Raw genomic sequence first — 26,273 nt, forward strand, 5'->3', positions numbered from 1 at the left:
ATTTATATTTTAAAATGTATCAATTACTCACATTATAACACATCCAAATAATTCAGTTAAAAATATACTGTCTCATTTGCAGTCACTCTTAGCTCCTGCCACTCTTATGGAAAGGGCTTGATGATGCCCTCCTGTGCACTTCTGAAATGCCCATTCACTTCAATGGGACTTCCACATGAGAACGTCCCAGTGAATGGTCATAAGAAGTTTTCCCTAAGGTGCTGCTTAAGTGTAACTGTGATGTCACAGAATCATGTATTTATAGGATGTACTTGTTTTAAACGCTTGCAGGCTGCTTTTGGGGCGAAGACCCCCGATGCAACATGTCAAAATTAAAACATGCTCAAAATGGCAAAGTAACAAACACTAGCAGCTTCACAGTTTTTCCACAATATTACCTTAAGATGGTGATAGATCTGGATTTGCCTGACAGTTTTACAGAACTCTGATAATGGTGGCAGTGAGGTGAGTAGGGAGTACTTTTTTAAATGAATCCAGCAACCCTCACCTTTTGACCCATATCCTCACCATCACCACCATCACAGTCTCTTTTGCTAAAGGATCCATTAAGCACATCTGTGCAAAACGATGCAGCTAAAGATGCCCCAACATATACACCCATGTGGTCCCATTTCAGTCTCTTCCTTTGAACCTCTGCTCAGAACTAACTTCTTCCATAAAGCCTTTGGTTTAAACCTCTGGCTTCCCTCTCCAGCTGAGATGAGAGTGGAGTCAAAGTCTGTTCAGATCTGGCTTCTTCCCCAAATGTTTGCTGCACATGTAGAGAAGGTCTGGAACAGAGCTCGTTTGTAGCTGCATCTGCTCTCATTCATCCTTCGCTAAACTTGCCTCCCCCTTTTCTCTGACTACATTTAGGTCGAGAGCTTCTTGTGGCAGGGCCATGGGTTGTGCTTTTCTTTACTCTGTAAAGTGCTGTGCACACGGGTGGCATAATAATAATTCTACTGAGTTTTTAAAAGCCTAACTGACAAGCATCTGTAGCAACCCAAACAGGACTGTGGATCCACCCGACCTTATGTCCAGCATAGGGCTACCTAAACGTCCCATCAGCAGATGGGTTTCCTCTTGCAAAACAGGACTCCCCTTGCCTCTTGCCTCCCCCCTGCCCCACTCGCTGTGCACCACCTAACTCTGTCTGGAGGTTCCTCAACCCTCTGGAGCAGATTTGGGGAGAGTTTGTGGAGCATGTGGAGAGGAAGAATGGGGGAGGGAAGGGGGCAGACCCCATTTCACAAGCAGAAATCCTTGCACGGATGGGATGCATGTGTTGGATTATCACCCTATATATTTGTTTTATTATAATATTTTTATACCACCCTTTAATCATATTCCCAGGAGTCCTAATCAAGAGCAACCACTGCACATGCATTCTCCTCTCACCCCAATTTACCATAGAACATCCTGGGGGGGAGGCAGTTGGCGAGAGTGTAGCATGGAAAGAAATGAAAGCCCTACATGCACCTTGTAAAAAGCATAATAGCTGCAAAATGAAGGAACCCCGGGATGTCACCCTCCACAACACACACACACACATGCATACACACCTCATTTACCTCTTTACACCTAGCAGATGGAAGTCTATGGTAGATAAATATGGCAGATAAATATGGATTTATGGATTGCAAGCAGAAATGTTTTAAGAATCACTTTAGTGTATCTTACCCCATCAGTGGGACTCTGCAAAACACTGCCTGCCTGCTCAAAGGCAAGCATGCTTTCTGCTGTAGTGGAATGACTGAAAGGTTTAACAAAAAAGAATTCGCCCTGTTCAGACATTGGAGAGAGACAAGACTTGTAGTGCTGAGCTCCAGCTCCGCCCACTTCAAGGTATCTGATAAAGCCTTCGGGATGTGGGCGCCCAGTGAAATTTATGGTGGATTTCCTGTCTGTCCTCTTACTACAGCAGTGTGACATGAACCAGCTGGGGACACAGAGGCCAGATCTGAAGCACCTGGCCCCCACAATAACCAACATTACGCAAGAGACCAGAGAGATGGCCACAAGAGAGATGATAAGGTAGAGAGTTAGGCTGGGGGCTCTGGAAGGTGATTTGGGGAGAAGGTCCAAGGACTTGGAAAAGTCCTGCACAGCATTATCCTCTGAGGAAATCACAAGAACCAGTGAGGCTGAGAGAGACGGCACTCCATTGTCTCTTACTTCTATCACCAACCTGTGGGACACCCCAGGCTCCCTCAATGCCCGAACAGCCCGGATCTCTCCTGAGTGGCGTTCCACTTTGAACGGGGTGGCTTCATTGGCATCCTGAAGCAAACCATAGGACAGCCAAGCATTGTGGCCACTGTCAGCATCCACAGCCACCACTTTGGTCACCAGGAATCCAGGTTCCACCGGGAGCAGAACTGGCTGGTGAAAGGCAGAGCCCTTGGAGACTTGCGGGTGCACAATCACCGGGGCGTTGTCGTTCTGGTCCACAACAAACAAGTGAAGAGTGGCTGTGCTGCTCAGGGGTGGGAAACCCGAATCCTTCACCTCCACTGCAACTTGAAAGACTTTCTCTTGCTCATAGTCAAGCATCCTGGATGTGTAAATGCTGCCATTCTCTTGGTTGATGTGGAAATAGGTCGAAATGGGTAAGCCATGATTTCCATTGTCCAGAATGGAATAAGACAGCTTGGAGTTGACACCTGCATCTGGATCTGAGGCTGACAGAGAAAAAACTAGAGTCCCAGGGGAAGTATTTTCCTCCACATGGGCAGTGTATGAAGGGATGGAGAAAGTGGGCGCATTGTCATTGACATCTGAGACTTGAATAAATATGTTTTTGTGGGTGGATTTTTGAGGCATCCCAGAATCTGTTGCTTTAATTGTGATATTATATCCAGCAGCCTTCTCTCGGTCCAGGGGCCCATTGGTCACCAGTGAATAATGTCCCTTAAATGAAGACACCAGTTTGAACGGGATGTGCCTGGTAATCTCCAAGTGGACTTGCCCATTTTCCTCAGAGTCGTTGTCCTTTGCTTGGATCAGGGCAATGACTGTTCCTGTGGGTGCATCTTCTTGCACTGGGCTAGAGAGGGAGGTCAGCATAATCTCTGGGCGGTTGTCATTGACATCAACAAGTTCCACTCTGATGTTGCAGTGACCCTCCATGGCAGGGGACCCCTTGTCTTTTATGTAGATAGCTATCTCGTAAGCATTGGCTTCTTCGTAGTCCAGCAGAGCTTTGGTCCTGATCTCCCCTGTCTGGGGATCCAAGCTAAATAAGTCAAGGAGCTTCAGAGGTGCGCTATTGCTGGCTTTGAGGAAATACTCCATCTCTCCATTGGGACCTTCATCTAAGTCCGTAACATTGAGCTTAGTTACGACAGTCCCCACCTGGACATTTTCCTCCAAATAAACTTTGGACACTGGCGGGTCACACACAGGGGGGTTGTCATTTGCATCCAGGACGTGGACGGTCACCTGGGCAGTCCCAGACTGAACAGGATTCCCACTATCCAGAGCTGTCAGGACTAAGTGATGGACAGCGGCTTTTTCCCTGTCTAGAAGCTTCTCCAGCACAATTTCGGGCATTTTGACCCCGTCCCCCCTGACGTTAATGCTCAAGGCAAAATGTTCGCTTGGGCTAAGCTCATAGGTGGCAATGGAGTTGGAGCCCGTGTCCGGGTCTTCGGCGGCTTCCAGGCGCAAGCGGGTGCCCGGGTTGGCCACCTCGGTGATTTCCAAGGAAACCCTGTCCTTCGGGAACTTGGGGGCGTTGTCGTTCACGTCCAGGATCTCCACCTCCACCCGGTGGAGCTGCAGGGGGTTCTCCAGCACCAGCTGGAGAGGGAAGGAGCACGTGGGGCTGGAGCTGCACAGAGCTTCGCGGTCCAGCCTCTCGTGGACCAGCAACATGCCGTCGGCGAGGTTGACATGGAAGTAGTGGCGCATCCCGTCGCTGACCAGCTGCAGGCGGCGAGCGGACAAGCTCCGCACGTCCACGCCTAGGTCCTTCGCCACGTTCCCCACGGAAGAGCCTGGGTCCCGGTCCTCCGGGATGGAGTAGCGAATCTGCGCGGGGATGAGCCCTGGCAGGGACAAGACGGCAGCCACCAGCGCCAGCAGCTGCCACGACCAGCTCTGCCCGCCGCCCATGCCTGGCTCCTTTGCGCGCAAGGATGGCCGTCTCCAGCGGCTGCCTCTGCTCCAGGTATCCAGCCCGGGGGTGGCCGCCGCTGCCTCCGGACCCCGCCGCAGTCCGGTGCCCCCCGCCCCGCCCCCCAGGTCTGCTCCTGGCGGCTCCGGGGTGACCTGAGAGGTGCTGTGCAGCGGAAAGGCGCGGGCTGCAGCTGGAGAGGCGGGAGGGGGGAGCGGGGGGATTTTAAAGCGCTCGGATCAGCAGCAGCTCATTGGCAAAAGGAGCAGCAGAGAAAAGGGGCTGTGAAATGGATACAGACAAGCGGCAATTCCCTCCTCGGCGGCGGCGGCGGCGGCAGCAGCAGCAGCAGCAGCAGAGAAGCCCCTTCTCCGAAACGCACACACACCCTGCTGCTCCCCCCTCCCCAATCTCTCTTGCCACCAGTTTTCCCTCCCTGCGCTTCCCATTCCTTTCCCAGCGCAGCAGAGAGATTTGGAGGGCTGACCCAAGGGAGCCATTGGCCAGAAGAGCTCCCTTGATGCCCCTTTGGTGGAAAAGCAGGAATCGAAGGTGCAGAACGCAGACAGGGCGAGCTGCTGACGGCAGCTGTAACTCCAGGAGGGGGGAGGGGGCTACTCTACCCTCCTGCAACCTCTTCACTTCAATCCCCTCCCCCTCCCCCTCCCCCCCCCCTCATAAAGAAAGAGAGAAAAATTAGGCACACAAAGCTTTGGAGCAGATAGGTGCAATGTATCACAGCCTATGCTTGAGACCACGCATTGATTCCTCACCCCCACCCCAGGCACTTCTCCTAGGTGCAGGGAAACTCAAAAGAAAAGAAAGGTGGTGCCATGGCTGGAACAAAATAGGGACACTACATGGAAAATTCTCACCTTGCCAAAGAAGCTGGGTTCAGTGAGATTGCTGCAAGAGGCTGTCCTAAGTGTCAGATTAGGTTTCATGAATACAAATTCACTAATGTCTGAGACAGGAGAAAAGCAGGATCTGTATCCGCGGGCAGGGGGTCCAGAAGTGGCCACTTGCACTCCTATCATGGCATCTCCAGGGCTCAGCTGATAATGGCAATGTCCCATCACATGATCTGAAGCATCTTGAAGCCCACCAGCTTTGCTTCCACAGCATCCAAAGATGGTAGATGTTGCACGTGAATCACGGCGGAGGCATCGGACTCCCAAGGCCACCAAAGCCATCAGCGAGATGGTGGAAATTGCTGCCAAGGAGATGATAAGGTACACAGTCAATGTGGGAGGTCCCTCAGTTTCCACTGAGTGAGCTGTTAACCCCAGAAAGGTTTCAGGGCTGCTCTCCTCCAAGAGCACCATCACAGTGACTGAGGTGGACAAGGAAGGATCACCTGAGTCTTTGACAACCAGGACAAGGTCCTGGGTAGGATTGTCTATGTCCTGGAATGCTCGTGTAGTCCTCACCTCCCCGCTACGGAGGGCCATGCTGAAAATACCAGGGTCTGTGGCTTGCTCTACATGGTAAGAGAGCCAAGCATTTCGCCCAGAGTCCAAGTCCACTGCCATAATTTTTGTGATTAAGGCATTGGCTGCAGTAGATCGTGGAATTCTGAACTGTACAACAGAATCTTTCCCAGTAAAGGGGAATCGAATCCAGGGTGCATTGTCATTCTGATCTAGGAGGTAGATGTGCACCATGATTCTGCTGCAGAGAGGAGGGGAGCCACCATCACATGCCTCCACCAGGAACTGAAAATGATTCGTATGCTCGTAATCAAAGGGGCTCTCTGCAAAGACATCTCCATTTGTTGGGCTGATGGAGACATAAGAGGTGAGGTCCTCAATCAATCCTTGCCCTGGGCTCGCCAAAACAGAATAAGACAAACGGGAGTTCTGGTCCTTATCAGAATCTGTTGCAGAAACTCTAAGCAGTACCACTCCCACTGGATTGTTCTCTTCTATGACGGCTTCATAAAATGGCCTGTCAAAATGAGGTGGGTTGTCATTGACATCTGCCAGAGTTATGGAGAAAGAGGTGTGCTCAGAAAGAGGTGGATTCCCCAAGTCAAAGGCATAGATGGTGACGTTGTATTGCGGAGTGCTCTCACGATCTAGCTGCTCACTGGTGAGCAAGGAATACTGGTGCTCAAAGTCTTTCCGAAGTTTGAAAGGAAGGTTTCTGGGCAGATCACACCGGACTTTCCCTTGATCCCCAGAGTCTCTATCCTTGACATGTATCACAGCAACCACAGTGCCAGGAGGCGCATCTTCACCCATAGAGCTGGAGAAAGAGGTGAGAATAACTTCAGGTGCATTGTCGTTGACATCCGTGACTTCTACCATAACACTGCAGTGTTCCTCCATGGTAGGGGAGCCCATGTCCTTAGCCTCCACTTCGATCTCATAGACATTAGCCTCTTCAAAATCCAGGTTCCCTTGGACACGGATCTCTCCCGTAGTCTCATTGATAGCAAATATCCTGCGCAAGGCTTCTGAGTTATGGCTGCTGAGGGAATACTGCACCTCTCCGTTAGGCCCTTCGTCCAAGTCTGTTGCGTTCAGCTTAATCACCAGAGTTCCTGGAGGAGAGTTTTCTACTAAGCGGGTATAATAAGTAGGTTTGTCAAAAACCGGATGATTATCATTGGCATCCAGAATGTGGACAGCAATTCGAATAGCGCTAGATTTGGGTGATATGCCCCCATCTTCAGCTGTCAGGACCAAGTGGTGGACAGCGATGTGCTCCCTGTCCAGGGGTTTCTCCAGTACTAGCTCTGGGAATTTGGTGCCATCTGTACGTGCCTTCACGTTGAGGTTGAAGTTCTCATTGGCGCTGAGGTGGTAGGTCTGTAAAGTGTTAGTTCCTACATCTGAATCCTGTGCGTGTGGGATGGGGAAACGGGCACCCAGTGCAGCCAGTTCATAGATCTGCAGAGATATTGTGCTACTTGAGAACACAGGCGCATTGTCGTTGATATCCAGAATCTCCACTTCGATGCGATAGAACTCCACTGGGTTTTCAATAGCAAGTTTGAGATGCAAGAAACAGCGCAGGTTCTGCCCACAGAGCTGCTCCCTGTCTATTCTGTCATTGACTATTATGATTCCAGTGTTCACATTCACAGAGAAATACTGGGAGTCAGAATCAGAAAGCACCTGCAGATTGGCAGCTGCAAGCTTTGTCACATCCATTCCTAAGTCCTTAGCAACATTTCCTACAAAGGCTCCTCGAGTGAGTTCCTCTGGGACAGAGTAACGGATCTGTGCAAAACAGTCACTCAGAAACAGACAGAAGGCAAAGGCATGCACGAGTCCCAAACGCCAGGCAGAGTTTTCTGTTCTGAGCATCTTTCTGAAATCCACAGCAGGAAGCTCTAAAACTGCAAAACAGGAGCTAAATATAGCAGGCAGTATCTCTTTAAACCTCTGGAGGATTCACCACCTATCTCGAAGAAATATGAAATATATGAGAGGAAAAGGGTCTGTGGTCAGTGTTTACCTCTCTCATTCATTGTTTTGGTTTGAGAGAGATTGACACAGGAGGGGAGTGGTACACACCGCAGATCTTCAATGCTAACCTCCTGCTCATTGGCTGAGACTGCCTTTCTATTTATCCAATCAGCAGCCTCCTTCCCAGGACAGCAACACACGCACCAATCCAAGTCTGGAAGTTGCTACTGTGTGAAAAAGGACCGCGTAACCTGCTGTTTTTAACCTAGAGACACCAGGCTAAACGGCAGACAATGGAAAACAAAGCCCAAAATCTTGTCTGGTTTTGGCTTCTGTGCTAGCTATAGGACTCTTAGAAGCATACGCTGCAAAGAAATGTTTGCTCTAAAAGCACACTGACTCCTCACGTATTACATCCACAACAGAACAGCTGATTTGTCATTTTTATGAGCAAAGATAATTCAATGAATTCTAGGAAACAATAGTTCCTCTTACCCCATCCTAAGCTTCCAGATCAATCTCTTTTAGGTATTTCTAGGCTACCAAATTAATATCTAGCTTTATTTACCGGTATTTCAGAAGCCTTAGACTCCACCCTTCCAATGTAAAAACTCAAGGGAGTGATTGGTTTTTCTTAGAGAAAGAAATCTAATTGTACGGGGGGGGGGGGGAGAGAGACTTAGCAGTTGCAAAAATACAAAAAGCTAACTTTGTGACAGGCAGCATTTGAGGGATGATTTTAAATTATCATTTTCTTATTGTTCACATCCCAGTTCCAGTCCCTGCTCCCCTACCCACTTTCTCTCATTAAAAGGCAGCAATTTGTGGGAAGAAATCAATGTAATTTTCCCCACTCTCCTGCTCTCTCTTTCCCAAAGCGTTATGACTATGTGCTGCAGGGTTAGGTTACGAAGAAGGAGGCCCCACCCTATTCTGATAACTGATGAATCAGCCCTCAGTCAAGTTTCAAAGTGTTACTGGAGACACCAGATTCATGTGGGAAAGGAGAAAAAGGACAAAATGCCACCTCACCTGCCTGGGATGGTTCAGTGTATCAGTACGAGATAAGAAAGTGTCAAAGTCTCTCGTCAGAGTACTTGGTTGAGGGTAATCCACAGGTCTCATAAAGGTGAAATCACTTCTGTCCGAGCCGGGAGAATAGCTGGCTCTATAGCACTGGCTCTGGGAGTCTGTGGGCCTGAGTGTGACCTCCATGTATTTCAATGTGCCATCTGAGTTCAGTTGAAGCTTAGGGCTGGATTGTTTGAAAACATCCCTGGCAGGAACACTACTCAGGCTGCAGCAAGAAGAACCCCTGGCTTTTTTATTCCGAAAGCATTTTGCAGACAGGATTATGAACGTAACGAGGGACACAATGCTAACTGCCACCAGCGCAATAATCAGATAGAGGGTTAGGTCAGATTTTTCTTTGGGGTGAGTCAGGAAATCACGAGACTGGGGCCTTTCCTCAGTTACTTTATCCTCCAGTGAGACCACGATGGTGACGGTGGTAGACAAAGGTGGTTCTCCATTGTCCTTCACTAGTACAAGGATTTTCTGTGCCGGGAGATCTGTTTCCTGGAACTCCCGAACAGTCCAAATTTCCCCAGTGTAGGGAGCCACTCGGAACAAGGAGGGGTCAGTAGACTGGGAAAGCAAGGAGTAAGAAAGCCAGGCATTGTGGCCCGAGTCTGCATCCACGGCAGTGACTTTGGTGACCACGTAGCCTGCCGATGCAGACTGAGGGATCCTCTGGATTGCAGACAGTTCCCGACCAGTCACTGGGTGCAAAACAACAGGCGTGTTATCATTCTGATCCATTATGAAGAGGTAGACAGTGACACTGGAGCTCAGTTGGGGTGACCCAGCATCATGCACCATGATGGGGATTTGCAGCACCTGCAGCATTTCGTAGTCAAAAGAGTGCTGGGCATAGACATTCCCATTGTCTGGGTTGACGTAAATGAAAGAAGAGACTGGAGCATCTTGAATTGGGCTTCCTGCCACTGAGTACGTGAGCCGGGAATTGTCCCCCTCGTCAGGATCAGAGGCCGCCACAGTGCATAGCAGAGAGCCAGGTGGATTGTTCTCCTTCAAGAAGGAGTTGTAGAAGGGCTGAGAGAAGTACGGGGCATTGTCATTAACATCTGAAATGTTCAGCAAGATGGTGACATCTGTGGTTAGAGGTGGGGACCCTGAATCTTGGGCCGTCAACTTGATAGTGTATCGAGAAACTGTTTCTCTATCCAGCTTCTCAGAGGTAATCAAAGAATAGTGGTTTTCAAAAGATTTAATTTTAAAGGGCAAGTTTGGTGATATTTGTAAGCTCACCTTTCCATTGGCACCTGAATCTTGGTCTCGCACATTGAAAAGCCCTACCACTGTCTCTAAAGGGGTGTTTTCTGGCACGGGGTTTACCAGAGAGGTAAGGAGAACCTCTGGGGGGTGGTCATTCTCATCTTCAACTTCCATTTGGATTACACAATGGCCTTCCATTTGAGGAATGCCCTTGTCCCTGGCCCTTACATGAAGCTCATAAAAATGAGATTCTTCGAAATCCACAACTCCTTGGACACGGATCTCACCTGTGTGGGGATCCAAGCCAAACAACTTCTGGATGGAATCAGGTGTGTGGATTCCAAAGGAATACTGTATTTCCCCATTAGAACCTGCATCAGGGTCAGTTGCATTAAGTCTGAAAAGCAAAGAGCCTACAGGGATGTTCTCCGAAAATCTTATCTTGTACAAAGGAAGGTCAAATGCAGGCTCATTATCATTATTATCCAGGACCACAATGGTGATCAGAGCTGTTCCTGACAGTACAGGATCCCCCCCATCACAGGCAGTCAGGATGAGCTGGTGTTCCGATTGTTGCTCTCGGTCCAAAGGTTGCTCTAGCACCAGCTCAGGTAAAAGCTTGCCATCGTTCACATTCTTTACATTAAGTGAGAAGTGGGGGTTGGGGCTGAGTCGGTAGACACTGACTGCATTGGTCCCCACGTCCGCATCGTGAGCGCTCTCCAGTGGAAAGCGAGAGCCTGTGGCGGCAGACTCTGCTATCCTCAGCACAAGCTTGGGGGTGAGGAAACCGGGGGAATTGTCATTTAAGTCCAGGATCTCTACCTCCAGGTGAAAGAGCTCCAAGGGATTTTCTATGACAACTTGGACTGGCAAAATGCACCCGGAGCTTGCTCCACACAGGGTCTCTCGGTCTATCTTTTCATTCACTATCAGAGCACCGTTGGCCAAGTTAACTGCAAAGTACCTCTTGCTCTCCTCAGAGCCCAGCCTCAGCCTGCGACGGGAAAGGTCTGCCACCGTTAAGCCCAAGTCCTGAGCCACCTTTCCCACCACGGTGCCCAGCTCCGATTCCTCCACCACGGAATAGTGGATCTGTCCTGTAACCAACGCCCGGCTGAACAGCAAAAACAAACCCAGTACTTGCCATTTGAAAGAGGGTTGCCGGGACAAATGTGGCTCCATTTCAGAAAAAAGTCCCTTTCCAGAAGGAGTCTTTGTGATATCCCAGGGATAAGGAGGCTCCAGGACCTGGATGAATGCTGTTTTTTAAATCCCTCGGTATTTCCTTCCAAATGAGTTAAAGTAGCTTTTGAGCTTGCCTAGCTGCAGCAACAGAATGTTAGTCAGAGAGTTGAGGGGGTGGATGGGGGGGAGGGAAGCTGAATTACAGCCATAGCGACGGAGGAGGAAAGTCAAGGCAGAAAGAGCTGATCCCCCCTCCCCCCAAAATCTGGATCAGCACCTGACTAGATGACAGCTCCATCCACTCTCCACCAGTGACAAGTCCACCTACACTCTTAAAGCTACTGCAGCACATGAAGTTGGGAGACCAGGACTGATCACCCCCATACCTCAACCCTAAATGTAACCAAGAGGCTGGTTTGCCACTGGTTTTGGCAGCTAAGTTTAGCAGCTCAGATTCTTGTTCTCAAGGAAACAGCACGTCCGGGAAGCATGAACGGTACAAATCCTCATTGTTCACATTAGCTAGATTCATCCCATCTCATCTGAACAAAAGACAAACTCTCAGCTGTAGGGGATACAGAATCATAGTCTCTCTGGCGAACAACTGGTCTGATTTTTCACTTGCAGTGAAAAAGGTATTTGTTACAGTCGAAAAGAGGAAAGATAGGGAGAAACTCTCACAGAAAGTGCTTTAGCATTTTGCAACGCAGCTTCAAGAAATGCATTTAAAACTCTTAGTCATTACCAAGGCAAAACAGACCCTTTCAGAATGTTCATTTTCAAATGCAGACATGGGAACCTCCACCACACAGTGAAGAATGCACAATCTTCAAAATTGCTTAAGGCCTCCCAGCTCTATTCATTGGCCTTTCCAAAATTAGAACACCACAATCAATGCAGCAGTATTTCTAAGTAGAACCATTGTAACCCAAAGACCATGGTGTGGCTTTGAATGTCAGGGACCCACATACCAAGTAGTTTTTAAGCTGTGGTGTTAAAGCACTTTCCAATAATGTGACACCCAAGTACAGTTTCACAGAGCTGTGATGAGTGAGTGAGTGGACCATTTTTCTTAAGATGGGGTGCCTCATTCTTGATGCACTCCTGACTTATGATCCTTAGCACTTTTTCTTTCCCCTTTTTCCACCAAGCTTTCAAAAACATCAGAAAAACAAATATTTGACAACCTCCCCTGGAAAATCATTTAACTGCTGGATTTATTTTTCGGTTAGAAACTTTTTGCTGCTTGTTAACCTAAATCTAAGTACCAGTAGTTTAAAAGCATTACTTCTTGCCAAATATCCACAGGGTGAACAACTGCTAATCTTCCCAAGCTTCTTCTAAAATAGCCTATCTCCTTGAAGAATCTTAAATCCAACAAAATGCTTTTTAATTTACAAACTGACCACCTTAACACAAAGGCTGCCTGACATTGCCACTGCATCTGTGACCTTATCTCTGGAGATTGTTACAGAATCACAGGGTGCTACACGACATAGTTATAGAACAGTATTTCATGCCTCACCTCGTTTGGCTCTTGGGAAAGGCTGCAGGCCAGAAGTGTGCCTGTGCTGTTGATATCCTGCTGAGTGACTGGTGTAGCTATCCTGAAATTCCTCCCTTCTGAAAAGTGGGTCTGGCCAGGCCTTAGGAGGGTAAAAGGAGAAACAACATCTCCCCCAATGAAGGCTGTAGGGAATTCCATTTTTTCCTCCTGGCTCAAGCGTACTGAGAACGTGTCAAAGTGTCCTCCCACAGGAATAGAGTTCCTACCCTTCAGGTCGCTGGTCCAACCCACATCTGAGTGTCTTCCTTTCAATCTTTTAAGACACTTCATAGCTAAAAACACAAAGGCTAGAGCAGAAAGTCCTGAGATTGTGATTAGAGCAATAATGAGTTGCAAGGTCAGGTGAGATAGCCCTTCTTGTTCCATGCGGGACTCTCTGAGGTCTGCTGTGCCCAGCTCATGCTCATGCTCTAGATTAAGAATCAGAGTGGCTGTGGCAGACAGAGGTGGCTTCCCATTGTCCAAGATCTCAACAACCAACTCTTGGGAAGGGGCATCTTGTTCCAGAAGGGCTCGGACGGTTCGGATCTCTCCTGTGAACGCCGAGACTTGGAAAAGGCTTGGGTCTGTGGCTTGCTGCAACTTATAAGAAACCCATGCATTCTGCCCAGAGTCTGCATCCACAGCTGTGACTTTGGTTACCAGGTAACCTCCTTGTGCAGAAAAAGGGACTGGCTGCTGGGCTAGGACCCCCTTCTTGGTTACAGGGTATACAACGAGAGGAGCATTATCGTTCTGGTCTATGATGTAGATGGAGACAGTCACATTGGCACAGAGTGGAGGAGAACCATTATCCTTAGCTTGAATCTGGAACACCAGTTGCTGGGTTTGCTCATAGTCAAATGAGCAGCCACTGTAGATAGTACCGTTCTCCATAACATAGACATAGGAGGAAATGGGCATTCCATTTATGATATGCTCCACTAACGAATAAGAGAGGTGTGAGTTCTGCCCCAGATCAGGGTCAAAGGCAGATATAGAAATGATTGGCAGCCCCAGAGCATTGTTCTCAGTTACGAGGGTCTCATATGCAGGCTGTGAGAAGTGGGGTGGGTTATCGTTCAGGTCAGATATATTTACAAGGAAGTTTCTTTGACTGGAGAGAGGTGGAGAACCAGAATCTGTAGCTGTGATCATAACTTTGTACTGTGAGATTTCCTCCCGATCTAGGGGGCCACTGGTGATCAAAGAGTAGTGGTTCTTAAAGGAAGGTACAATCTGGAAGGGGACATCTGCAGGGAGATGAAGCTGTACTTCTCCATTTCCCCCAGAATCTGCATCGCTGACTCTGAGGAGCCCTGCTGTGGTACCTGGGGGAGCATCTTCTGGTATGGTGGTGGTGAGGGAAGTGAACCCAATGATAGGCTCATTGTCATTCACATCCACTACCTCCACTAAGATGTTGCAGTGTGCATCCATGGAAGGTGACCCTTGGTCTTTGGCCCTCACATCAATTTCATACAATGTGTCATCTTCATAATCCACACTTCCCAGGACTCTTATCTCCCCAGTCTCCTCATTAAGGCTGAACATTTTCCGGATTTTCTGTGGAGTGTGGCTGCTGAAGGAGTAGGAAACTTTCCCATTTGCCCCCTCATCATTGTCTGTAGCTTGTAAATGTATCACAAGGGCCCCCACTGGGGCATTTTCTAGTAGGCTAACTTTGTACACCGACTGGTTAAAGACAGGTGGATTATCATTGGCATCTATGACTGACACGAGGATCTTTGCTGTCCCTGATTTGACGGGAACTCCTCCATCCAGGGCTGTAATCACCAGGGGGTAGCGCTGCTGCTGTTCTCTATCCAGCGCCTTCTCTAACACCAGCTCAGGTTTGCTGCCGCCTTTATGTGACTTAACACTGAGGCTGAATTGTCCACGTGGACTCAGCTGGTAGGTGCTGACTGAATTCATGCCAATGTCCAAATCTTCAGCACTTTCCAGGGGGAAGCGGGCCCCCGGCATTGCAGACTCTGCTATCTCCAAATGGGTGAGACTGGTAAGAAAAACTGGGTCGTTGTCATTCACATCCAAGAGCTCAACTTCCACACGATGGGAGGCTGTTGGGTTTGCAAGTAGGAGCTCCAGATAGAGCAGGCAGTGTAAGCTGGGCCCACAAAGCTGCTCTCGGTCCAGCCGTTCTTTCACGACCAAGACACCATTTGGCACCTTGGCTTCGAAGTACTTTTCAGCAGAGCCAGCCATGATCTGCAGCTGTCGGGAGACCACCCGGGCAGCATCTAGACCCAAGTCTTTAGCCACATCCCCAACAAAGGCCCCAGGAGCTAACTCCTCAGGAATTGAATAACGGAGCTGGGTCATCTCTCCAGCACACTGGAGAGAGACAGAAACCAAAAGCAAAGCTCTTACTTGCCATGGCAGGAGTAGTCTTTCTTCCAGAGACAGCATAATGTCGCCAAAATTTCCTCTTCCTTTGCTGGACCTCTGTCCTCTCTGATTCCAGCACAGCCAAGGAAACAACACAGAATCCCGGGTTAGATCGTGCAAGGGATGAGAAAGCGGCGCACCATCTGCATCTTTTCTCTGTTTTTCTTCCACAGAAAACAGCGGCGGTGCCTAGTCCGTATCGGAATCAAGAGGGGAGGAGCTTTGTTGTCCATCAAAGCAGATACAGGGCTCCTGGAATCAAGGAAGTGCCTGGCTGTTTGCAATGGACCACCCATTCTCCCCCTCCCCAGCTCCAGCAATGGTGTGGGGGAGGTCTTAAAGCGCCAGTGCAAATGTTGAAGAAGAGCTGGGAGCCCATTCGCCAGCTGTCAGTGACTGGATTTCCCAAGATAATTATATGAACAATAAATCCTATGTCATTACAAGCTTTTGAATTCATTAATGAATGTCACAAGCATTTAAATTCAATAATGAACACTCTTTGTTTGGAATGGTTGGGGTTATAAGCTAAACCAGCAAACTGCATATTTTGCAGATTTTTTAAAAAACAGAATGCAACAAACACCAGTGGCTGCACAATTAAGTGATATACTGCCATTTGCTGGATATAAGATCACGTTAAAAGACCCATTGATTGTCTGCCTGAATTTCCTTTAAATGAATGGCATTCAATAACCGATCCAGGAGAGCTCTTCAAAGCTCATTCCCACTATGGCCTTTGTTCTCCAAATGGAGTATACTAAGAGTCTCTCTATATTTCCTTTCCTAAATTTCAGGAGTTTTGCAGCCAGTGCACAAAACAGAATAAACCATGACATCACAAAGGAAATTTTTAAGCCTCTGGAGTCAAAGGTTAGGAGGAGCAAGGTTAAAAAGAGTTTTATGAGCAAGAACCTGGTCCCTGAGGTTCCCAACATACAGCTTCCATAGTGGAGACAACTAAGATAATAGTTAGGGAAGGGGTCAGGCCAAGGAGATTCATGGACTTCCTGGAAAAGATGAAAGAAATCTATGAATAGAAGTATTTTCTCTCCCCTAAAGGCAGACAATGCCTTCTGAATGTTGTCATGGTGGACTTCAGTGAAGAGGTAGATGAGGCACACTGCTGTTGAAAAAGTGGTGTCCTCTGTCTTATGTGCTTGCATTAGAAGCACCTGGATTTGCTCCTTGTGGCATCATGTGTGGATGAGAAGCTGGGCACCTCCCGTGTGTGAGATTTCACAGTAGGAATGAAACAGACAGAATGTATTTACGGTGATGGTTCTTCTCCAGGAGTACTGTGCAGATAATATAGGGCAATGATCACAGTTGTTGTTCATATTGCATTTGTTATTCTGTTAGCTAGATTGGTCTTCACTGTCCAGAGGAGTATTTGTGACTAAAACCTGGTTTTGAAACATGGCCCATGGCTTTAAACGCAAGCATCTGGGAATACTGGCAATCACTGCTGCTCCACTGCCTCTGGAGTGAGCTGCTTGCTATGTGCAGAGACATGCTCTCTGGCATAGACAAAGTTTGTTTTGACCAAGGTACAATCTTTTGGGTATTTGGGGACATAAAATATGTGCACCACCATATGTTCCATGGCAAAGACCTTCACCTCATTTTAACATTAAGCTTATAGCTTCTATTTTATAGGCAAGCCTCTTTTTCACCATAGCTGTGACTTCCCAATAGTTACATAATGCCCCAGCTGGAGTATAGTTGTATCAGGTGGAGTCCCCCTATATATGGAATTGCCATACTAAGTAAGGTTTCAGGACCAAGCAATGCTCAACTTCCTTAATTCCCGGTCAGTGTTTTTCAAAGAAGCAAGTTCAGATCTCTTCACATCAACAGACAAGAAAGTCTTAACAAGTAAGTGATGATGGAACTGCTGCTTGTTCTACTAACCAAGGAATGTTAATTTCTCTGATTCTAAATATCTCTCTGTGTCACAGGCCCTGGAGAGGGTAGGAATCGTCAACACCTGCATTTCCAACTTCTGCCTGATACATTTCCATGGATCTTACATCCATTTTGACTCCATGAAGGAGCTTGACTCACATGTACACAGGGACTCACACTTTACAGATTCCTTTCAAAGCAGTAAAAATCTATTTCCACAGTTATCACCTCACTAATCAACTATTATATAGCAGTTGTTTGGGGATGCAATTTCCCGTTCTTTGCTATGATTTCTATGTAACCTAAACTCACCCTTCTAGTCCACTTGGACTAGTGATGGTCAGGGATTGGCACAGTGCCTGGGCAGAGAGCGCAGAACAATTAGCAGCATCCACAAAACTCCTGCAGGGTGGAAGCACCTTGAGATTCTGGACTCAGGCTACATCAAGAGCAATTTTCTTCAGCTCAAGAGTTTGTATTTGTATATTACAACACCAAAAATCACAATATCAAATACATTCCTTGACTTACTGATTCTGCCTTTTCTAGGCATACTATTCTTAGGATACTATTCTTTATAATGAATGTTCTTATCTTGATAATACCAATGTCTTTATACACTCTTGTTTATCTTAAATTCACCTGCACATAACATTCAACTTTGCAATCCTATTTATTTTCAGAATCCATTTAGTCACAAATAGCATGCATACTGTACAGATATTTCTAACTAGTTATATACAGTCTTGGTTCACAGAGCTACGAACGCTGCATACCAAGCTAAGTGGCTTTGAAAGATGCAAAGCCACTTGGTTTGGTTTAACTAACACACGTGAACTTAACACACATAACTACATGACACTGTGCTAAACCTCACAGGAAACAGTATTTGATGAGAAGCATTCAAATCAGTTCCTAATGCACACTTGTGCCATTTAACTTAATGGAATGGAAAAGAAATTCTGTATTCTAAACCCTTGTCTTTAATGAAATCACAATAAATATTTGGTGCACAGGAAAACATTTCAACAATGGAAATGGAGACCTTGTAATTAGGATTTGAGAGGAGTGGGGAGACTGATATCTCACTTCAAAATCTGAAATGTGATTGAGTTTGATTGCTTTAGACTTTTTGGACAGTCAATGACTATTTTCTAGGTTCAAGATTGTAGACAAGCAAGCAAGAGGGAAATTTTAAATGTTGGGGGTCAACATACAGTAAGTTTCATTACATTCTCCCATCCCCCTACACTAAACTCATTTGTGAAAGGTACCATAAGATCTTGAGTTGGGTCTCTGGGCAGGGATTGTGTATGTTTATTGCTGTCAAATCTCATCCAGTGGCAGATGGCTAGACAGCATGATGTTAGCCAGCTCTTTCCGCTCTTTGTCTTCCATTATCTTTACAGAAAAATAAATATGGTTACTTTCTTGCATTGCTCTAGATTAGATGATAAGGTTTCTGATCTTGGATTCTCCTGTGTTGCTTTGGCCGCATATATGCTCATCTTAATTTTCAACGTGAGATTTCTTCTTTCCAATCTCAATGTCCTATAATTCAGGGATACTTGTTACAAACTAGAAGACCAGTGTGTTTGGCAGTAAACCCCACAGCATATGAAGCTGTCGCTTGCATTTATTTCAGTGCACAAAGCGCAGCAGGTTCTGGACCCTTGCAACATATTTTCAAGCACATATGATTTTAATAAGTACAGCCTCCTCAGCTGAAAATGTAATGAGCACACTAAATGTTGACGTTGTTTCAGTAATACGTGAAGGAGCCCTGATTATATTTAGTGAGAGTCTGCCCTGGTTTTGCATATTTTAGAGCCAGATGGCCTACTAATGAAAAGCCTCTGTGCATCATTCTAACTTTTGTTAAGAAACACTAAAGAAACTAATGGTTCTGCCTGTACAGATTAAGTGTGGGATCTGGTGCAGCTTTAAGAGTACACCAGCTTAGGGTCATCATATTGTGCTGGAATTGCTAATGCCTATTGACAGGACACACACGGACACACAAACACACCTCTCTTCCGCTGTCTCTTTTGCCCGCCCTATTTTTCTGATCATAGTCATTTTCTTAACAATCTCCCAGACTATGTAATTTTGGGTAGAAAAACGTAGCTAAAACAATTTCCAAGGATCTCAGGGTTCACATGTCAACCATTTCAAGCAAAGCAACATGTATGACAGTTAGGAAAGCTAATTATGAATTGATAACAGCAATGCAACCCTTTTGGCATCAGAATAGTAATAATAAACAATAATAATTTAAATCTCAACAACAAATTAAAAGTGCAGATGAAATCACTAATCAGTTATCGATGAATTAACATCATCATCACCATCATCATCATCATCATCATCACCACCATCATCATTACATTTATAAGGCTGCCCTATAGCAGTTTTCTGGGTGGCTCACAAACCAAACCAAGCAATAAAATACAGCATATTAAAAACCTATGATGAATTAATTAAAAGTTGGCGCAAAATTTAAATCTCAAGGTATAAAATAAAAGCAAGCTACATACAAAATATCAATTACTGTTGAGAATGTGTATATATATTCCCACACAACCGAAAGGTTAGGTACCACATTGCTCTAAAACATGTTCGGATATCAGATGCCAAATACTAAATGCCAAATTAACCAGGTACAAAGTCTCAAAACCAGTTCACTGAAATGATGGCTCTGAAAGCTATTCACAAACTATCAGGGGTGAAATTGGCCTGGAGCCAGACTCTTTCTGGCAACCTCTGCTTCACCCTTGCAATCTCTGGGCTTCCTGGTCCTTCTTCCAGCACCCTCTCCACATAAAGCTGCAGTTTATCACTGTACCCTAAAACAACTTCCTGCCTTTAGCATCTAATTGTGTAGCAGAATGCACCCTGAGCATGTATCTACACTGCAGATTCAAACTGGTGCAGCAATCATTCCCAAGGAATTATAGGAATTGTGCTTCTGGCTCAGTTCTCAATGAGGTTGTACACCTGAGTCTGGGCTGTACCACTTCAGACTGCAGGTGGGGACTCAAGATGACTGTATGCTCCTCCATGCCAGCCACCCCACGGTTAGGATTCTTCTTCCTGACATCTAGCTTTGAAAGAGCTCTGAATTCTTTGTACGCAGGAACATTCAAAGATGTGGGTTTCATCTGCAATCTGAAATGGTACAGCCTAGAAACAGGTTAACCATCTTGGTGAGAACTGGGCCTCTGTGAGGAAATCTTACAAATAAGACACACAACGTGCTCTCTTCAGAGTGAAAATGTTCATGAATATTTCAAAGGAAACTAGCATGTACATACAATCCCAGCAATTAACATATTCACTGCCAGCCTTCTGCTGTTACACAATAACAAGATAAAATGAGTGTCACACGAGTGCTACCTAATGTTATCAGTGATCAGAATATGAGAGGAGCCTGGGAAGGAAGGGAATTTGATGCCTCCTGGGCAGTTTGCCTATGCCTGGTATTTTAGGGGGGGAGACTGTTGGACAGAATGGGGATGGGGTGCAAGACAACAACATTTAAGTCAGGCTGAAAGTAGCCTGCCACTTGTGATTCCCAAAAGAAAGCTGAAGCCTGAAACTTTAGGTAAAACCTTGAGACTCAGAAACCCTAAAGCACAATAGCTTTGTGCAGCTGGTGGAAGAGTCAGGAAAAAGCTTACCTATGTAGGTGTTGACCAGTGTGCTTTGTAGGCACTGTGAGAAAGAACCTGGCTATTGTTGTTGTTATTTCTGCTCCTCCTCCTCTCTACACAGTAGCTTTTCTGGATTGCAGGCAAAATCTCTAGTTAATGTTCACTTTCATACAATAACATATTGCATTATCTTTTCACTTATTGACTATAGATATGAACTCTATTTTGTGGCTGCCTATGTTTTCCTGGACATTCAACAGGGAACACATTATCTTAGTATCGTAGCATCTCTGCTATCTCCCACCTGATCAGGGAAAACATGGAGGGGGGAGCTGAGCCCCTCCAATTAAGCAGGGGGCTGGGCCCCCTCAATATTCTGCGGCCTGCAAGCTATCTGAAGGCAATCCTGTATAGGGAAGGGAGGTTTTTGTGTTTTTATATATGTTGGAAGCTGCCCAGAGTGGCTGGGGCAACATTTTGCACTTGCTATAGGGTGGGGTATTCTTTACCCAGACTTACTGTGTAATAATATTTACAGAAAATAACTTATAGTGAGTACCTGATCTTAGACCAACTCACCACAGGAAAGATGCATCCTGTTTTGTAGAAAGAACAGATTGGCTAAATAACAGAAATTCCAAGGACTAGAAAATGAAACAAGCAGGGCAGAAAAGTGCACTGGATGGAAGAGGGAAATGGCAGCTCTTTAAGACACCAGTTATTCTATAGCCTGGTGTCCAAACAACTTACTCATCAATCACAGCTCTGACGTCACTCATTTGCTAAAAACACTGAAAGGGGGGGATAGCTGGGCTGGCTCACTCACTCACTTAGAAGGGTACTCACACATTTTGCTTGATAACTTCATTTCTAGAAGGGCTAGGCTCTTACATTTTTTAAATGAAAACTCAAAGTCTGGGTCCTCTGACAAGCATAGGCCCCAGAGCAATATCCGCAACCCCCTCAATTTCTTAAAATAACAAGCACAGGGCCCTTCATTGGGAACAGAAGCACCAAACCAAGTGGCAACAGCTGCCACCTTCTCCAACAGTCCCAGGGCCTCTGGGCCTCACTTCAACATAGTGGTGCTATATTGGGGCCCAGAAGCACTGAGGGGAAATGAAAACGTCATTTCTCAGCATCAGGGCAAGGGAGCACCATCTCTCCTCACCACCCCCATGCTGCTGCCCATCCTTGCCTCCACCTGCTACGGCCTCCAGGTAAACTAATTTGGGGGTGCACACCTGGTGGCTGGTCCTGTGTGTAGGCCTCCTTCTGAAAGGCATCCATGCTCAGGCTCTTTCTCAGAAGTCTCTTTTGTATAGAAGAGCATCTTCCCTGGAAGGCTGCTGCCATTGCTCCATAGAAAGTGCCATTTCCCCCTACCAAATTAGTCTGAATGAAAAGCCATCAGAGCCCTGTTCTAATGTCTCTTCTTCTGCTACTCCTACTCCTACTCCTACCCCTACTCATGTTTGGCTACATAGAGAATAGGTTCAATTCCACCATATACATAAGGAAAAGGAATAAGTCTTACATTTCCACCCCATCATAGATGAATATCAAACAGACATACATCAGAGGCTAGGCCCCCAAGGAAATGTTGAAGGTGATCTCCCTTTAGCGTCTTGAAGAAGCACCCAAGCAAAAAGGCCTCCCAGTACATATCCAACCCATTATTCACACAGCATTACTGTTTCCTTGCATATGATTTTTCAAAACAAAATAAAAAAATTCCTTCCAGTAGCACCTTAAAGACCAACTAAGTTAGTTCTTGGTATGAGCTTTCGTGTGCATGCACATGAAAGATCATACCAAGAACTAACTTAGTTGGTCTTTAAGGTGCTACTGGAAGGAATTTTTTTATTTTGTTTTGACTATGGCAGACCAACACGGCTACCTATCTGTAACTGGAAGTATGATTTTTCGTAAAACATAAACTTACTGGGAGCTATCATTCTTCAGAGGCAATGACTATGCAGCCCAACAGCTGACCACATTGATCTGACCCAGAGCAGAAAGAACAAACCCCCCAACTCCATGTAATGCAGGAAGGAAACAACACATGCACAGAAGTTAAACAGGCGGGGCTCTTAATCATGCGATTAAATGACACAGCACTAGATGGAGACAGAAAACAGGAAAAAGAATGTCTTCTACAGGAACTACCCTATTTCCGGGTAGAAAGACATTGAGTGGTCTGCCTTTAAGTCAATTTAAGCTCAGAGCTGGGATTTCCCAACTTTGCTGGAGAAGGACAACAAGCATACATTACCTCAGAGGACACCAGAAGCCTCTTATTTGTGCTTATTAGCTGGTTATATATTGCAGGGTCACATCTTGTGATAGTGCTCTGGCGGCTCCCCATAGGGCTGGGAGCAAAGGGCATTTTGTACAGAAGTTCACTCTGGCGAGAGTCCGTGGTGAGGACCTGCTGGTAGAAGTTTGGAGGAGTAAATCCACTCCGCACAGTGTCTATGTGGTTGAAAGGCCCCGGGGTTCTATAAAGGGAGCTTCTGGAGGCTTTGAATATATCCTTGGATTGCCTCCACTTGTAAAATTTATAAATCCCCACCCCAACCACGGTGACAAAGAAGGCCACTGAGATCAAGATGACAGCAATGATTAAATAGAAAGTCAAGTGCTTCTTTGTTTGGGGTGTAGTGGACACAGCAGTCAAGTCTGTCAGTGTCTCCCTAGATGTCTCTGCTACATCTACAGCAAGGGTCACTGTGGAGGACAAGGCAGGCTCCCCATTGTCTTTTATTAAGATGAGCAATGTTTGCTTGCGAGAATCTTCCTCTTGCAGAGAACGAGCTGTGCTTATCTCCCCAGAATGCAGCCCCACAGTGAACAGCCCTGGGTCAGTGACCTGAAGGAAGGAATACGAGAGCCAGGCATTGTAACCAGAATCTGCATCCCAGGCCACAATTTTTGTGACCATGTAACCAGGGCTGACTGTGGGTGAGATGACTTCTGAGAGCAAAGAACTGTTGTTTGAGTTTGGGTATAAGAGCCTGGGTGCATTGTCATTCTGATCTGTGACAAAAACATTGACAGTGATGTTAGTGGCGAGAGGCGGGAGGCCGGCATCACGAACCTGGACCACTAGCCTGAACTCCATGGTGCCCTCATGGTCCAAGGGGACTAGGACATATATGCTGCCATTTTCCCGGTTAATAGAAAAATACCTGCCCGCCAAGTCTCCTGAGGACATGGGACTATCCAGGATGGAGTAGGAAAGGTGGGAATTCCGGTTCAGATCCGGGTCAGAGGCACTGATGTTAAAGATCAGGGTCCCTGGAAGGTTGTTTTCCTCCACGTACACATCATAGGAGGATTGTGGAAATTTAGGAGGGTTGTCATTTACATCAGACACTTTAACCAGTATTTGCTTTTCTGCCATGAGTGAGGGTGTGCCTGCATCCTGAGCTGTGATGGTGATGTTGTACTCAGAGACAAGTTCCCTGTCCAAGGGTCCTTTGGTCTGTAAGGTATAATAGTTTTTAAGGGAAGAGCTGAGGGCAAAAGGGATCCCAGAAGGTATAAAGCAATTTACTAGGCCATTATCACCAGAGTCCTGATCCGTGACACTCAGCAACGCAATCACAGTCCCTGGAGCCGCGTCTTCTGGTATTGGGCTGTACACCGACGTCACTGTTATTTCTGGGGTGTTGTCGTTCACATCCACAATCTCTACCAGCACTTTGCAATGAGCGACACCAGGATTTGAACCCTTATCTTTTGCCTGGATATAAATCTCATAAAATTTGGCTTCTTCAAAATCCAGCAACCCCTTCAGCCTCAGTTCTCCAGTGGCAGAGTCTAGGGCAAAGAGCTGTCGGATTCTGGCAGGGGTGTGACTGCTGAAAGAGTACACAATCTCCCCATTGGGGCCTTCGTCCAGGTCGAAAGCTCTGGTTTGGACAACCAGGGTGTTCAAGGGTGTGTCTTCTTTCACGCTGGCTCTGTAGATGGACTGGTTGAAGACAGGGGCGTTGTCATTTGCATCCAGGACGTCAACCAGCACCTGCAAGCTGGCCGATCGGGGTGGGGTCCCTCCATCCATCGCCGTGAGAACCAGCTGCACTTCCCGCTGCTGCTCCCGGTCCAGCTCTTTCTCCAGCACCAGCTCCGCATACTTCGTCCCGTCGCCTCGCGTCTGCACGTCCAGCACGAAGTGCGGGTTGGCGCTGAGCTGGTAGGTCTGCAGAGAGTTGCTTCCCACGTCGGGGTCCTGCGCGCTCTCCAAGGGGAAACGCGCCCCGGGGGTCACAGACTCGCTGATCTCCAGCTTCATCTGCTTGCTCTGGAAAGCCGGGTCGTTGTCGTTGACGTCCTGGATCTCCACCGTCACGCCGTACAGCACCAGCGGGCTCTCGGCCACCACCTCCAGGCTCAGCGCGCACGGCGAGAGGGCCCCGCAAAGTTCCTCGCGGTCGATGCGCTCGCTCACCAGCAACTTCCCGCTGCCCAGGTCCACCTCGAAGTACTTTCGTCCGCCGCCCGACACCACGCGGAGGTTCCTGGCGGGCAGCTGGGCGAGATCCAGGCCCAGGTCGCCCACCACGTTGCCCACCGAAGAGCCCCTGGGCATCTCCTCGGGGATGGCGTAGCGCGTGGCGGCGAGCGCCCGCTCCGAGACGCCCAGCCACAGCCAGAAGCCCACGACGGGCAGCCATCGCGCTCTCGGCCGGCTCCTTCCCGCGGCGCCTCTCATCTCCCGGCCTCGCAAAGTTTCTTTCTTTTTGCGGGAGCGGCGGCGAGGTCCCTCTAAAAGTTTTCAGCCGTCCCTTCCATGCGGCCGCCACCCTGCCCGCTCCAGGCTCGCCTCGCGCGGACTTTGGGGGTCGGGCATTGCTCGGCGGCGCGGCGCTCCGGCGGCGGGACTGCGCTCCGTCTGTTGCTGGCGCTCAACTCGCGGCGGCGGCGGCGGCGGCGGCGTCCCACTTCGCGCTGCTTCGCCGCCAGCATCGCCGGGTCAACAGCGGCGCGCAGAGTCGCGACCATTAACTGCAGGAGAGGCCGCTCCCGCTCCGCCTCCCCGGCTCGCCGCCGGGACTCCGAGGCACAAGGCGCACGGCTCCATCCAAGCTGGGCCGGCGGGGCCCGGTGGACTTCTTTTTTCGGGGGGGGGGCGGAGGTGTTCCTCGGTGAAAGGCTTGTGGAGGCTGCCCCCTAGGCTGCACAGCCCTCCCCGCTCTGCAGCCGCGAGAAGGGGCGAAGGGAAGCGCGGACCAAGGAGGCAGCAAGGGCTCATTGTTCTCGCTGGGGAGCGCGGAGGAAGGGCTGGACCCCGGACGCTTCCCAGGGATCGGGAGAGAGATGCCCGCCTGCCTCCGGTGCCTCCGCCTCTGGCTCCCTCGCTTACGCTCTCCCGGCGTGGCGGCTCTGTGGGGCAGCCCGGTGCGCCCCATGCACAGCACTGCTCAGGGAGAACCCGCAAGCCCCCCAAGGCGGTGGAAGCTTCCCCTCTCTCTCTGCTCCCCAATCTGCTGCCCAAAGAGAAAGGGGTGAGCAGGAAGACGGCAGGTTATTTTATTATGATTTTGTTACAGGACTTTCTATACTAACCTTCACTGGAAACCCCCAGGATAGTTTGTGTGTGCGTGTGCATGGATTAAAATGCAGACAATATACAGCAGAACAGTAATAAAACCCAGGGATCTTATGCAAGCAAGCAAAGAATCCACAGGGCTAAAATCAGCTCTAAAAGGGCTGGGGAAAAGTAAAAG

General features: G+C 47.8%; 1 protein-coding gene across 1 annotated transcript in view; it reads right to left on the reverse strand.

Moving 5' to 3' along the window:
• The window catches only part of LOC310849409 (uncharacterized protein), a 49,984-nt gene extending 24,355 nt beyond the window's left edge, over positions 1–25,629 (reverse strand). The window contains exons 1-2 of the mRNA XM_083749567.1: positions 22,814–25,629; positions 12,548–15,166 (exon numbers count right to left, since the gene is read on the reverse strand). Coding sequence (XP_083605693.1) covers positions 12,548–15,166; positions 22,814–25,258 — 5,064 coding nt within the window. The 5' untranslated portion in view covers positions 25,259–25,629. The remainder of the gene's footprint in view (positions 1–12,547; positions 15,167–22,813) is intronic.
• Positions 25,630–26,273: the final 644 nt, after the last annotated feature.

This window comes from Podarcis gaigeae, assembly GCF_964106915.1.
Source record: "Podarcis gaigeae genome assembly, chromosome: 7".
Taxonomy (NCBI): Eukaryota; Metazoa; Chordata; class Lepidosauria; order Squamata; family Lacertidae; genus Podarcis; species Podarcis gaigeae.